This window comes from Dendrobates tinctorius, unplaced genomic scaffold (assembly GCF_039654945.1).
Source record: "Dendrobates tinctorius isolate UK_male_01 unplaced genomic scaffold, ASM3965494v1 ptg000270l, whole genome shotgun sequence".
Classification (NCBI taxonomy): Eukaryota; Metazoa; Chordata; class Amphibia; order Anura; family Dendrobatidae; genus Dendrobates; species Dendrobates tinctorius.
The window spans coordinates 10,661,338-10,677,370 of NW_027361937.1; the positions used below are offsets into that span (position 1 = coordinate 10,661,338).

The 16,033-nt window shown below is 48.3% G+C and overlaps 1 protein-coding gene across 3 annotated transcripts in view; it reads right to left on the reverse strand.

Annotated features, from left to right (window-relative positions):
- ACSS2 (acyl-CoA synthetase short chain family member 2) overlaps window positions 1-16,033 on the reverse strand; it is a 118,944-nt gene that overhangs the window by 29,595 nt on the left and 73,316 nt on the right. For all 3 annotated transcript variants that reach the window (XM_073559430.1, XM_073559433.1, XM_073559431.1), the window contains 4 exons: window positions 8,821-8,958; window positions 8,574-8,744; window positions 8,322-8,455; window positions 373-505 (listed from right to left, as the gene is read on the reverse strand). In XM_073559430.1, coding sequence (XP_073415531.1) covers window positions 373-505; window positions 8,322-8,455; window positions 8,574-8,744; window positions 8,821-8,958 — 576 coding nt within the window. The remainder of the gene's footprint in view (window positions 1-372; window positions 506-8,321; window positions 8,456-8,573; window positions 8,745-8,820; window positions 8,959-16,033) is intronic.

Sequence of the window (16,033 nt, forward strand, 5' to 3'; positions counted from 1 at the left end):
GGAGCATCTTATGGGGCCATTATTAACCTTTGTGCAGCATTATATGGGGTGTAGTTTGTATGGAGCATCTTATGGGGCCATCATGAACTGTATGTAGCATTATATGGGGCTCCTGATTCAATATGGATATTCAAAAACATTTAACCTACTGATGTCTCAATTAATTTTACTTTTATTGGTATCTTTTTATTTTTGAAATTTACTAGTAGCTGCTGCATTTTCCACCCTAGGCTTATATGTGAGTCAATATGTTTTCCCAGCTTTTTGTGGCAAAATTACAGGGGTCGACTTATACATGAGTATATACGGTATATTTATGAGGTGTATTTATATAGAGACCCTTTTGTAAGACACTAAAGTTCTATTTCTCACCGTTTCTGTCTGCCAAAAAGTATCAACAATTGGACATCTCTTCTCTCCTACCACATTGTAATACCAAAGCCAAGCTTCGGGATTAATAGGTTCTCCAACTGTTCCCAAAATCTTCAGGGATTTCCTACTATACCTGCCGGGAAAGACGTATACCTGTTAAATGCCCACATTTATACGTATGAACTAGTAACACAGATCACACTACTGATAATGAGTGATGATCAAAGCTCACCATTTCCCCTTTCTTGCACAGATTACAAGGCATGCTTTGGAGTCAAGGAACATTTCTCGTCTCACCTGTTTCCTATGTCCATTTCATGTGTGACAGCAACAGAAAAACAACTCCAGCAAGAAATAGATACATACTATGATGGACAAAAAATACACCATAGGTATACCATTGAAGGGAATGTAGCAGTAGGATCAACCTTACCTAAGCCATCTAATATGGGCATGTAGGCCACAGGAAGCGGAATAAAATGATACCTTGACATCTGCGATCCAATGTCTTATTCCAGAGACATCCGCATTTTTTTTATATGTAAATGACCTCTTCCAGGCTCTGGGTGGATGGTGCCTGGTAGATAACTCTGCCTCCAAAGCTTATTTTACATGGACGGAGCATTACCAGTGTGAGGCAAGCATCCAACAAAGAACAGGAGAACAGAAATTGCTTTTCTTGCATACACATTTTTTGCTTCTCTCTAATCTCTTCTGTATTTCAACAATACTACAGCCCTGTCTGAAGTTGAGAGGAACCTGAAGATGTGTCCGGTATAATCACACACAGCTCTGCAGTGAGATCAGGAGAGCAGAGAGCGGCTATTACACATCATGCTGGTAACTTCCCCTTCGTGTAAAATATGCACTGGAGGCAGCATCCTCCCCAGAGCTAAAACCCTGCTGTGTGTAGCACAGGCAATCGTAATATCGTAGCTTCTAATCTCCCAATTTTTTTGGTCGCCACAACACTGCAATAAAATGTAATAACAGGCGATCAAAAGATCATATCTACCCCAAAATGATATTAATAAAAACATCAGCTCTCACTCAGCCCAATATCACGAAAAAAGGAGATTTTTGTGTACTCACCGTAAAATCTCTTTCTCTTAGCCTTTAATTGGGGGACACAGAACCTTGGGTGTTATGCTGCTGTCCACTAGGAGGCGACACTATGCATAATCTGAAAAAGATTAACTTTGGCTCCTCCTCTGCAGTATACACCCCTGGACGGCGTCAGCCTTCTCCAGTTTTGTGCCAAAGCATAAGGAGGAACGTAACCAAATAACATAACCATGCCTGTAAGAAGGCTACTATGTACGAGCTCAAGAACAATATGAGAACTCAACAGGAAACAACGGCCCGTAAGGGCAACAGGGTGGGAGCTGTTTCCCCCAATTAAAGGCTAAGAGAAAGATTTTACGGTGAGTACACAAAAATCTCCTTTACTCTGTCGCCTAATTGGGGGACACAGAACCTTGGGACGTCCCAAAGCAGTCCCTGGGTGGGAAGCAGTGGACGAATATTGTGCTGACAGTCCCCTAGACTTGGGGTACTGCCGCCTGCAGAACCAGTCTACCCAGGCTCGCATCCGCTGAGGACTGGGTATGAACACTGTAGTGTTTCGTAAACGTGTGTAGGCTAGTCCAAGTGGCCGCCTTGCACACTTGTTGTGCCGAAGCCTGATGCCGAATGGCCCAGGAGGCCCCTACTGCCCGTGTAGAGAGTGCCGTGATACCGGCCGGAAGAGGGGAACTGTTAAGTCGGTAGGCCTCATGTATGGTGGACTTGATCCACCTGGCAAGGGTAGCCTTGGAAGCCGGCAACCCCTTGCGACTACCTTCCGGAAGAATGAAGAGGGAATTGGATTTCCGGAAAGGTGCAGTCCTGGACACGTAAATCCGCAATGCTCTGACTAGGTCAAGCGTATGCAGAGCCTTCTCCACTCTATGGACCGGAACCGGGCAAAGGGAAGGCAGTGAAATCTCTTCGTTAAGGTGAAAGTTGGACACAACCTTTGGAAGGAAGGATGGTACCGTGCGGAGAACCACCTTGTCCTGGTGAAAGGCTAGGAAAGGTCGTCTGCAGGAAAGTGCTGACAATTCCGACACTCTGCGTAACGAGGTGATAGCCACTAGAAAAACCACTTTCTGAGACAGAATGGAGAGTGGAACTCCTCTAAGAGGTTCGAAGGGTGGAGCTTGCAATGCTGTCAGGACCAGATTGAGGTCCCACGTATCCATCGGACGTTTGTAGGGAGGAACCAAACGGGAAACTCCCTGGATGAAAGTCCTTACTTGCGGTTTAATAGCAATGCGCTTTTGAAAAAGGACTGAAAGCGCCGACACCTGACTCTTAAGCGAACTTAAGGATAGCTTGGCATCTAGGCCCGATTGAAGAAAACCTAGTACCTTCGGGAGGGAATAAGGGAGTGGGACTTGTCCATGAGATTCGCACCAAGAAAAGGAGGCTCTCCAGGTACGATAATAGAGCTTGGCGGAGGCAGGCTTCCTTGCCCTGATCATAGTTGCAATGACTGCCGGTGAAAAACCTGCCTGGGTTAGAATCCAGGTTTCAAGGGCCATGCCGTCAAATTGAGGGCCCCTGAATTCTGGTGGAAGAACGGACCTTGAGACAGAAGGTCGTGGCAGTCGGGTAGACGCCAGGGGGCGTCTGCCGTAAGTTGGACGATGTCGGCGTACCAAGTACGTCTGGGCCAGTCTGGCGCGATGAGGATGGTCGGAACTCCCTCTTGCTTGATCTTCCTCACGACCCTGGCGATTAGGGGGAGGGGTGGAAAAATGTACAGGAGTCGGAACTGGGACCAGTCCTGGACCAGGGCATCCGCTCCGAGCGACCGCGGGTCGTGTGTCCTGGCCATGAAATTGGGAACCTTGGTATTGAGATGGGATGCCATTAGGTCCACATCCGGGGTTCCCCAGAGTTGACAGATCTGGTAAAAAATCTCGGGATGGAGAGACCACTCCCCCGAGTCCATTCCTTGCCTGCTGAGGAAGTCGGCTTCCCAGTTTTCTACACCCGGAATGTGTACCGCAGAAAGTACCGACCTTGTGTCTTCCGCCCGGCGGAGGATATGAGCCACTTCTCTCATCGCCTGGGCGCTGCGGGTCCCGCCTTGGTGATTCACGTATGCCACAGCCGTGGCATTGTCCGACTGTATCCGTATGTGCGAGGCTGCAAGCAAGTGATGAAAGGCTCTCAGTGCCAAGAGAATGGCCCTGATTTCCAGAACATTGATGGGCAATGTCACTTCCCTCGGTGACCACTTGCCCTGTGCCCTGTGATGTAGGTGCACCGCCCCCCAGCCTGTCAGGCTTGCATCGGTAGTCAGGATCTTCCATTGTCCTGAGAGGAATGGCTTCCCTCATGTAAGCGAGGTTGGTTTGAGCCACCAATGCAGGGACCTCCTGGTTGATGACGTCAACCTGAACTCCCTGTCGAGGGACAAAGGGTTCCTGTCCCAAGATCTGAGTATGGCTAGTTGAAGGACCCTGAGGTGAAACTGGGCAAATGGCACTGCCTCTATTGCTGCTGCCATCCTGCCGAGGATTCTCATGGCAAACCGGAGATCGAGGAGGACTGCGAAGGAGTGTGCGAACTCCCAGACGGATGGCCAGTGTCTTGTCCTTGGGAAGGAGCACCAGGCCCCTGGTGGTGTCGAATACCATTCCCAGGAATGTTAGCGTCCGAGTTGGGATGGTCGACGATTTCTGTAGGTTGACTAGCCATCCCAGGCGACTCAGAGTGTCTAGAGTGATTGAGACACTGACCTCGCAGTCTTTGAAAGTGGGAGACTTGACGAGGAGGTCGTCCAGGTACGGGACGACTAGAATGCCTCTTGAGTGCAGGACGTCCATGGTGGCCGCCATGACTTTGGTGAACGTTCTTGGAGCCGTGGCGAGTCCGAACGGAAGGGCGACAAACTGGTAGTGGTTTTGGTTGACCGTGAACCTGAGAAACCTTTGGTGGGCGGGAGCAATTGGTATGTGGAGATACGCATCCTGTATGTCTATGGAGGCGAGGTATTCTCCCTGTTCCATGGATGCAATGATGGACCGGAGGGACTCCATGCGGAAATGACGGACCCGTACGTAATTGTTGAGCTGTTTTAGGTCCAGTATGGGTCGGACGCCGCCTCCTTTCTTGGGGACTACAAACAAATTTGAGTAGAATCCTCGGAATCTCTCGTTCGCGGGAACCGGCACCACAACTCCTGATTGAAGGAGAGAGGAAACCGCTTGGTGGAAAACACGAGCCTTTTCTGGTGGTGTTGGAGGAACAGAAAGGAAGAACCGGTTCGGTGGAACGGAAGTGAACTCTATCTTGTATCCGGAAGACACTATTTCCCTGACCCACCTGTCTTCTGTAATAGGCAGCCAGACTTGCTGAAAGAGTAAAAGTCGGCCGCCTACTGGTGGGGTGTCTTCCGGAGGTCTCGAGTCATGATGAAGTGAAGTTCTGAGGTTTTCCTCCCTTGGGTTTCGCTTGGCCTGCTTTCGACTGCCAAGCCCTGTCCGGTCGCTGCTGCGTCCGTGGGTTGTCTCTGCGTGGAGAACGGTTGCGGTTTTGCACTGGGCGCGAAACGGACCAGCCCGAGGAATTCCGAAAGGATCGGAATCGCGTCTGGTTTCTTCGTTTAAACGTGCGTTTCGGTTTTTGTTGAGGGAGAGAGGTACTCTTACCCCCGGTGGCATTGGCTATCATGGTGTCCAACTTTTCGCCGAAAAGTCTACCAGTAGAATACGGAAGTCGCGTGAGGGACTTCTTTGAGGCCGCATCCGCTTTCCATTCTTGCAGCCAGAGGATGCGTCGGATCGTGATGGCGTTTGATGCTATTCCCGCTACACCTCTGGCGGAATCCAGGGCTGCATGAATCATGTAGTCTGCTACCACTGCCATCTGGACCGCTTGGTCCGAGAGTTCAGGATTGGAAGCCTGAAGACCCTCCTGTAGTCTTTTGGCCCAAGCTAGGATGGCCTTAGCTGCCCAAACTGAAGCAAACGCAGGGCCCAGAGAGGCGCCTGCCGCTTCGAAAATAGAACGAGCCATGCGTTCTACTTGCCGGTCTGCTGTGTCCCTGAGGGTTGAGCTATCCGGCAGAGAGAGTAAAGTCTGCGCTGCTAGCCTAGAAACCGGAGGGTCCACTTCAGGTGGATCTGCCCATTGTTTGGTGTCTTCCTGTGGGAAGGGGTACTTCGCTTCCAGATATTTGCAATTAGCGAATTTTTTGTCAGGCTGCGCAAACTGTTTGGTAAGTATTTTCTCAAACTCATCGTGATTAGGGAAGACCTTAGGTGGTTTTTGAACACTTTCGAAGCAAATCCTATGTTTTGGGACTTCCGGGGGCGACTCTGGAATTTTTAGCACCCGATGAATAGAAGAAATTATGTCCTCAACTAGCGCTGTATTGCTAGGGGGAGAAGGTACCACGGACCTGACCGTTTCATTATCTGAGTCGGAGTCACAGATGCCCTCCGAATCCTGTGCCTCGCTAAGGTGATCCCTGGAGGGCGACCTGGGGCGGGGGTCTTCTGTGGTGGGGGATCCCTGTGGTAAATTGCACTGTCTGTCTGTGGCAGGGGACTGCCCAGGAGACCTGGAATGACGCTGTCTCTCCCTAGAGGGGGACAACCTTGTGCTATAGTGCGACTCAGGTGATCGAGACCTGTGAGTCCGCTTACGTCTGTGAGAGTCGGAAGCAGCATGTTCCTGAGACAAGCTGTCCGTTTGCTGTGTACCGTCCATAGCCGGGGCCCGACTCTGCAGAGCTTGCAGCAATGTAGCAGTTAGGTTGTCTATGGACTGTGACATAGACTGAGACATCTGAGTTGCCCATTCCGGCGTGGCCTGTGACACTGAAGCGTCAGTAGGGACTCCCTGTGGTTCTGACCCAGAGTTCTGGATGCAGTCCCCGCAGTGCGGATACGTGCTGCCACTAGGGAGCGTGGCTTTGCAGGCTGTACAGAATGCATAGAAACATTCCTGCCTGGTTCTTTTCCTTGAGCCCGGCATAGTGCACAGAGGCTGGCTATAAGGGATTGTACAGGGGTGGCTACGCAGAGGGAACCCACAGAAAGCCTTATAGGAAGTATAGATTCACAGCTGAGTAATGAGCACCCAGCTGTGAGCTTACCCCACCGGTGTGCCCCTAGGTCCAGCGCCGACAGATCCAAGTTCTGTGTCCCCCGGAGACCGCTGTGATGCTTCTCTCCTGGATCTCATCCAGAAAAAATGGCCACCGGGGCTCTGAGGAGAGGGAGGAGGGGGCGGAGAGCTGAAAAGGGCGCGCTGGGCTGTGTAAAAATGCCCCCTTTCTGCCTCAATCCGCCCCTTCTATGACACTCCAGTGTGTCATTTTGGTCATCCGGGGGGCGGGGAAAAGGCGGCGGCTTCAGCTAGGCCGAAGCCGCGGTCTAAATTTAAAGCCTGATGCCCAGGAGGGCTCCAGAGCGGCGCGGTAGTCCGGGGGGGGGGCGGATTTGTACCAGACCCCCCCAGAACGGTCGACTGGATAGCGGTGGGGGTAGCAGGGGTAGCGGTTTTTGTATGGGGGGCCCCTGAGGGGCTATGGAGCCGCTGCTGCTGCAGAGACAGGGACGCAGCAAAAGCCCTGTTTCTGCTGTGCCATCCAGTCCGCACCCTCCCCCGGCCCCCACAGGATCCCTCAGCCGGCCTGGGGTCCCTGGAAGCTGCGGAATGCTGCCTGATCTCCGACCCTACCTGAGGCGTCTCAACCTAATACCCCCTGTGGGGGGATTAGGGAGGGTGCGTCTGTCACCGTCAGGGGGTTTTCATCCTCACCTCAACCTCAACCCAGACCCCTTAAAGGGGTTGGGGAAGGAGGGGGGTCTCGACCTCGAACCAGGACCCGAGGGACTGGGGAGGGAGCGACATGGGGAAAAAAACCACCTCGACCTCAACCGGGTACCCCTAATAGGGGACCGAGGAGGGAGCCATGCCGGGAGTCTCGCTGGAGACCCACTTTTCTTCATCTGTATTTCCGTGAAAAAAAGGAAAAAAACGGAAGAAAAAAGGTGTGCCTCCTTGCGACACTAAGCAAAAACTGGAGAAGGCTGACGCCGTCCAGGGGTGTATACTGCAGAGGAGGAGCCAAAGTTAATCTTTTTCAGATTATGCATAGTGTCGCCTCCTAGTGGACAGCAGCATAACACCCAAGGTTCTGTGTCCCCCAATTAGGCGACAGAGTAACGGAGATGCTACGGGCCTCAGTATTTCCTTTTTTTGCAAACGTCTGATTTTTTTTCATTACTTAAATAAAAAAAGAATCTTTACATGTTTGGTATCTGCATCCTCATAAGGACCCAGAGAATCATAATGGTTGGTCAGTTTTAGGATTTAGTGAACATGATAAAATCACAAAAACAAAAAACAATTGTGGAATTGCACTTTTTTGCAATTTCACGAACTTTGAATTTTTTCCCCTCGCTTTCCAGTACACCATATGGTAAAATCAATGGTGGCGTTCAAAAGTACAACTCGTCCTGCAAAAAACAAGCCATCACATGGTCATATTAACCGAAAAATAATAAATTAAAAAAAAAAAAAAAGTTATGGCTCTGGGAAGAAGGGGAGCAAAAAACGGAAACGCAAAACTGAAAATCCCAAGGTAGTGAAGGAGTTAACTATAATAGAGTTTATCTGATTTCCATGAGGGTGCACATCATTTAGAGAATGTGGTGTTTTTTTCTGGTTATACAGACAGAACTTGTGGAAACCAACGGAAGATTTAATGGACGTGCGAAACTACCCACAGCAAAAATTATTTGTAGTTATCTGGTTCCACAGTGCTGTGATTTTACTAGTTGACCTTAAATGAACACACACTAATCTGTGCATAATGATTATATTAACTAATGTGGGTTATCTAAAAGGCAAAAATTCCAATTTAGGAAAGGCTGATGTGGTACCTTTTCACTGGCTCCTCTCCATACTTCATCAGCAGGCGAATTGCTGTTGGGGCCGTGTAGAATTTGCTTACACTGTACTTATCAATAATCTGCCACATGCGGCTAATATCTGGGTATATGGGTAGTCCTTCAAACTGAAAACAGAATTATACTTAATAAATAATGGTAAAAGGAAATCAACAGACACTAAAAGGCTTGAATACATTTGCAATTTTCAAAAGGGGTTACATCTTGTCTGAAGAATTTACTTACCAACACACTGCTTGCCCCATTAGCTAAAGGCCCATAGGCGAGGTAGGAGTGCCCAGTAATCCAACCGATGTCAGCAGTGCACCAGTATATATCATCATGATGGTAATCGAACACATACTTGAATGTGGTGGCAGTGAAGATCATGTAACCTCCTACAGTATGAACAACTCCCTGTAGAGTAGAAAAATCACTAAATAACTGATTCTTTTACTACGGTCCGTTTTTGACCATGAGTGTATGCATTTACTTTGGGCTTGCCGGTAGACCCACTGGTGTAAAGAATAAATAGCTCATCTTCAGCATCACACCACTCTGGCTCACACTCCGTGCTGGCATTCTTCACAAGTTCATGCCACCACAAGTCGACAGATGGATTCCATGTGGTCTGAAATTAAAAAGCCATATTTATTGTAAAGTATCTGAGTAAATAACAGATAAACGACTATTGCGACTACAACAGTTCAACTTAGATTATTGACACTGCTCATGGGGAGAGGAAAATTTTAATGCACTGAGGCTGTGTGCCCACGATGCGTTTTTTACGCGTTTCCACGGCGTTTTCTAACGCGCGATTCTGCCGCGGAAACGCTTAAAAAATGCATCCAATGCATTTGTAATACAAAACGCACATGTTGTGCCAATGGTGCGTTTTTTACCGCTGCGGAAACGCTTAGCGGTAAAAAACGCAGCATGTTCATTAATTTTGCGGAATCGCCCGCGATTCCGCATACCATCCATTCTGTGGGCAAAAACGCATGGAAAAACGCTTGACAATCGCGTCAAAAACGCGTGTCAAAAATCGCATGCGTTTTTCATTTCAAGGGCATGCGTTTCTGCTCAGGAAAAAAACGCTGCAAAAACGCAACGTGGGCACATAGCCTGAAGGTGGCAATTAATGTGCTGAGACTATGAAGTGGTTGCAAGGTAAGGTGTTCATAAGGGGTCCCCCCCCCTTCAAGAATCTTTCCAAAGAGGTCAATAATTAAAAGGGGCATGAAAATATGTTGCAACCCCCTTTTGACCTAAATATTGTGGAAGAAAAAAATAAACGTGTTATGAGAAGGCGAGATTGTGCCTTACAGCAAATATCTTTAACCCCTTCATGAACCAGCCTATTTTGACCTTAATGACCTGGCCATTTTTTGCAATTCTGACCAGTGTCCCCCTTTATGAGGTAATAACTCAGGAACGCTTCAACGCATCCTAGCGATTCTGAGACTGTTCTTTCGTGATATATTGGGCTTCATGTTAGTGGTAAATTTAGGTCGATAATTTTTGCATTTATTTGTAAAAAAAAAACCCGGAAATTTGGCGAAAATTTTGAAAATTTTGCAATTTTAAAATTTTGAATTTTTATTCTGTTAAATAAACCAGAGAGAAGATATGTGACACAAAATAGTTGTTAAATAACATTTCCCACATGTCTACTTTACATCAGCACAATTTTGGAAACATTTTTTTTTGTTAGGAAGTTATAAGGGTTAAAATTTGACCAGCGATTTCTCATTTTTACAACAAAATATACAAAACTTTTTTTTTTTTTTTTTTAGGGACCACCTCACATTTGAAGTCACTTTGAGGGGTCTATATGGCAGAAAATACCGAAAAGTGACACCATTCTAAAAACTGCACCCCTCAAGCTACTCAAAACTACATTCAAGAAGATTATTAACCCTTCAGGTGCTTCACAGGAACTAAAGCAACGTGGAAGGAAAAAATGGACATTTTAATTTTTCCAACAAAAATTTTCTTTTAGCATTAATCTTTTCATTTTCACATGGGTAACAGGATAAAACGGATCCTAAAATTTGTTGGGCAATTTCTCCTGAGTACACCGATACCTCATATGTGGTCATAAACCACTGTTTGGGCGCACGGCAGGGCTCAGAAGAGAAGGAGCGCCAATTAACTTTTTGAATGGAAAATACGCTGGAATATTTAGCGGTTACCATGTCGCGTTTGGAGAGTCCCTGTGTGCCTAAACATTGGAGCTCCCCCACAAGTGACCCCATTTTGGAAACTAGATCCTCCAAGGAACTTATCTAGATGCATAGTGAGCACTTTGAACCCCCAGGTGCTTCACAAATTGATCCGTAAAAAAAAAAAAAAAAAAGGACTTTTTTTTTTTCACAAACAGCCTCAGTTTTTTTCATTTTCACATGGGCAACAGGATAAAATAGATTATAAAATTTGTTGGGCAATTTCTCCTGACTACACCGATATCTCATATGTGGTCATAAACCACTGTTTGGGCGCACGGCAGGGCCCGGAAGGGAAGGAGCACCATTTGACTTTTTGAATGGAAAATTAGCTCGAATCGTTAGCGGACACCATGTCGCGTTTGGAGAGCCCCTGTGTACCTAAACATTGGACCTCCCCCACAAGTGAGCCCATTTTGGAATCTAGACCCCCCAAGGAACTTATCTAGATGTGTGGTGAGCACTTTGAATCCCCAAGTGCTTCACAGAAGTTTATAACGCAGAGCAGTAAAAATAAAAAATCATTTTTTTTCCCTCAAAAATAATTTTTTAGCCGGCTATTTTTTATTTTCACAAGGATAACAGGAGAAATTGGACCACAAAAGTTGTTGTGCAATTTGTCCTAAGTACACTGATACCCCATATGTGGTGGGGGACCACTGTCTGGGCGCATGGGAGAGCTCAGAAGGGAAGGAGCGCTATTTTGGAATGCAGACTTTGATAGAATGTTCTGCGGGCATCATGTTGCGTTTGCAGAGCCCCTGATGTGCCTGAACAGTAGAAACCCCCCACAAGTGACCCCATTTTGGAAACTAGACCCCCCAAGGAGCTTATCTAGATGTGTAGTGAGTACTTTGAACCCCCAAGTGCTTCACAGAAGTTTACAAACGCAGAGCCATGAAAATAAAAAAAAAATCATTTCCCTCAAAAATGATTTTTTAGCCCGCTATTTTTTATTTTCCCAAGGTTAACAGAATAATTTGGTTCCCTAAAGTTGTTGTCCAGTTTGTCCTGAGTACGTTGCAACCCCATATGTGGGGGGAACCACTGTTTGGGCACACGGCAGTGCTCAGAAGGGAAGGAGCGCCATTTGACTTTTTGAATGGAAAATTAGCTCCAATCGTTAGCAGCATGAGCCCCCCTGGTAGCAGCACAGACCCCTGGTAGCAGCACGAGCCCCCCTGGCAGCGCGATGCACATCGGGGCACCCTCTCATCCCTTCCTGCGGCCTGCAGTATCACCCCACTCCTGCCTCCTCCAGCAGCGACCCTGGGACCCCGCTTCACCGCAGCCACCACCCCCGGTAAGCAATAAGACGCCTGGATTATAAGAGGCACCACCATTTTATTAAAAAAAGTTTTTCCTATTTTTCTCCTCAAAATTTGGGGTGCGTCTTATAATCCGGAGTGTCTTATAAAGCGAAAAATACGGTAAGTACATCAGGGGTCCCCAACCACGGGTCCGCGGCCCAGCACCGGGCCGTTGCAGTGCTCTTGCCGGTCCGCGGACAGAAGGGGAGCCGGCGGCTGTGTAGCAGCTGATACCCTGCATAGAGGTACCTGTCGGCGCGGCGGCTTCATCCAGAGCTGAGCGGTCAAGTGTACCGCTCATTTAAGGTCATGAATAGGGACGCCACTCCTCTCCCATAGGTGTGGCGTCCATATTCATGGACCTTAATGAGCGGTAGCACGTGACCGATCCGCACAGGAAGAAGCTGAAGCGCCGCGAGATGCAGGGAGGGAAGATCAGCGAGGGGAGGGAAGTTCAGTGGCGTGAGGGTGAGTATGATGGGGGAGCCCAGCCATACATACACGGGTGGAAGTGGAGTCATATATACAAGGGAGGGAGAGTGTGCGGAGCCATATATACAAGGAAGGGAGAGGGAGCTGAGCCATATGTACAAAGGAGGGAGGGTGGAAGCAGAGCCATATATATAAGGGAGGGAGAGTGGGAGCGGAGCCATATATACAAGGGAGGGAGGGTTGGAGCGGAGCCATGCATACAGGATAGGACAGGGGAGCCATGTATACAGGATGGGAGAGTGGGAGCAGAGCAATGTATACAGGATGGGAGAGTGGGAGCAGAGCCATGTATACAGGATGAGAGAGTGGGAAAAGAGCCATGTATACAGGATGGGAGGGTGGGAGCGGAGCCATCTATGCAGGATGGGAGAGTGGGAGCAGAGCCATATATACAGGATGGGAGAGTGGGAAAAGAGCCATATATACAGGATGGGAGGGTGGGAGAGGAGCCATGTATACAGGATGGGAGAGTGGGAGCGGAGCCATGTATACAGGATGGGAGGGTGGGAGCGGAGCCATGCGTACAAGGATGGGAGCATGTGAGCAGAGCCATGTATACAAGGATGGGACAGGGGAGCCATGCATACAACAGGGGGTGCCACACAGAGCTGGACAGGACGGGGGGGAGCCACACATACACTTTCTGATGATTAGAAAATAATCAGCATGTACAGTAGTCCAGTATAATTTTTTCTAAGTGCTCAATGCTCCATTTCCTTGTAGGTTCCAATCATCATTAGCAGTGACATTCATCAGTAGAAGTAGCCCAGTGCTCCCACTGAAACAGAGAAACAAGCCAGGTGCTCCCACTCATTCAAAACCTATGGTGAGTTGAGTCACATTATAAATGTTATAATTAAGTGATAAGTATGCACTGCTAAACTACAACCGTGTCCATAGCCCCACCCCCTTATGACCAAAGCCCTGCCCCTGCCACACCACCATCCCCGCCCTGCCGGGCCATGGAAGAATGGTCTTGCTTGAAACCGGTCCCTGGTGCAAAAAAGGTTGGGGACCACTGAAGTACATTACTGCGGCGCTCCGGAGGGTGCTGTGGGTGGCCAATGCTGTCTTGGGGGCCCGCCGGCCCGGTGTGTGTAGTGTAGGGGATCCGGGGCCCTGGCGGGAAAAAATGTACACTATGATTTCGCAGCACTGGATTATCAATGCTTAACTAATTTGATTGTATTGACTGAGTTACAGGATTAGGAATAATTGTGTTACATTATTTCTAATTCTGTTACTTAATGTGACTCTAGAATGCATTATCGGTAAGAGGGTGCGTCTTGAAGGGGGTGCGTCTTGAAGGGGGTGTGTCTTTGAAGGGGCCCCGTTTAAAAGTTTGCTATGGGGCCCAATCAGTTCTATTTACACCCCTGACGTGTGGTGAGCACTTTGAACCCCCAAGTGCTTCACAGAAGTTTAAAACGCAGAGCTGTGAAAATAAAAAATCATTTTTTTTCTCAAAAAATGATTTTTAGCCCACAATTTTTTTATTTTCACAAGGGTAACAGGATAAATTAGACCCCAAAAGTTGTCTTCCAGTTTGTCCTGAGTACGCTGGTACCCCATATGTGGGGGTACCCCACTGTTTGGGCATACGTCGGGGCTCGGAATGGAGGGAGCACTGTGACTTTTTGAACGCTAAATTGGCTGGAATAAATGGTGGCGCCATGTCGCGTTTGGAGACCCTGTGATGTGCCTAAACAGTGGAAACCCCTCAATTCTATCTCTAACTAACCCCAACACACCCCTAACCCTAATCCCAACCCTAATCATAACTCTAACCACAACCCTAAGCCCAACACACCCCTAACCCTAATCCCAACTGTAACCCTAACCACAAGCCTAATCCTAATCCCAACCCCAACCCACCCCTAATCTTAACCCTAATTACAACCCTAACCCTAATTCCACCCCTAACCCTATCTCTAATTCCAACCCTAATGGAAAAATAAATTTTTTTTTTTATTTTATTACTTGTACCTACCTATGGGATTGATAAAGGGGGGTGTATTTACTTTTTTTTTTATTTTCATCACTGAGTTTATCACAGTGATCAAAATGAAAAAATTAATCTGCAGCCAACCATTTTCCAAGATGATGGCACCTATCATCCAGGACGGCGGGACACCAGGACGGCCAAAGGGACTTTGTAGGTACCGTGGGGGATGATGGGGGGGAATCGGAAGGTGGGGGGGCGGAGGGAAGGGAGAGGGGAGCTGAAATTAATGGTGGCGGCAGATAGCCGATGTCCGTCGGTGGTGGGGGCCGATCGCCCCCGCCAGTCAGTGTGGGGGGGGGGGTCGGGTCTCGGTCTCCAGCCATGGCAGATGCTATTGTAGCATCGGCCATGGCTGGATTGTAATATTTCACCAAATTTCATTGGTGAAATATTACAAATCGCTCTGATAAAAGTGAAACAGCCTAACAGCCAATCAGAGCGATCGTAGGCACATGGGGGCTAAGCCACGCCCCCTGGTGTTAACTATAAAGGGTCCTCTGTGTGCGGGTCGGGTGACCTTTCAGAGACCCCGGTCACCCGACCTGCAGTGGGGCAATCAATTCGTGACGCCACATAGGCGTCATGGGTCGTATTGGCAGGACTTTTCATGACGCTTATGTGGCGTCAAAGGTCGAGAAGGGGTTAGTGCCTCATTCAGACATCCATGATTTTTCCTATACATAAAAACAGACTGTTATTCAGTGCATAGGATCAGATTTTCTTAAGCATTTGGTCAGTATTTCAGTTTTTATCAATATTTCATCAGTAATTTTCACTGATGAAAAAATAGGGATTTTTGTGTACACACCGTAAAATCCTTTTCTCCGAGCCATTCATTGGGGGACACAGAGACAGTGGGTGTTATGCTGCTGCCACTAGGATGACACTAAGCAATTAGAAAGAAAAAAAGTTAACTCCTCCCCTGCAGTATACACCCCGCAGCTGGATGAGCTCCAGTTCAGTGAAAAAAGCAGTAGGAGCTTAAACAGTCAACAGTAACGAACTATGTCAAAACCTAAGAATGCAACAAATGAGCCAGTAGGCTAAACAGGGCGGGTGCTGTGTCCTCCAATGAATGGCTCGGAGAAAAGGATTTTACGGTGAGTACACAAAAATCCCTATTTCTCCTACGCCTCATTGGAGGACACAGACAGTGGGACGTCCTAAAGCAGTCCCTGGGTGGGGAGCTTACATCTGCTAATACCCCATCATGTACCTCTGAGTTAAGACTGAGTTAGTGCCGATTGCAGGATGCGTCTGCCGAGAGCTGCATCTGCAGAGGCCTGAGAATGAATTTGGTAATGTTTTGAAAAGGTATGCAGACTGGACCAAGTCGCAGCCTTGCAGACCTGTTCTGTCGTGGCCTGGTGCCGAATGGCCCACGAGGCGCCCACTGACTGGGTAGAGTGCGCCTTAATCCCCACAGGGACGGGCGCGTTCCTGACACAGTATGATTCCTGAATCGCAGAGCGAATCCACCTGGCTAGCGTTGCTTTGGACGCGGCTAGGCCTTTCCTATGTCCCTGAGTAAGTATGAACAGGGCATCTGACCTGCGGAAGGGAGCCGTCGGCGAGATGTACCGTCTCAGCGCCCTAACCACATCCAGGGTGTGGAGGGCCTTCTCAATGCGATGGACTGGTGCCGGACAAAAGGAAGGCAAAACAATTTCCTCG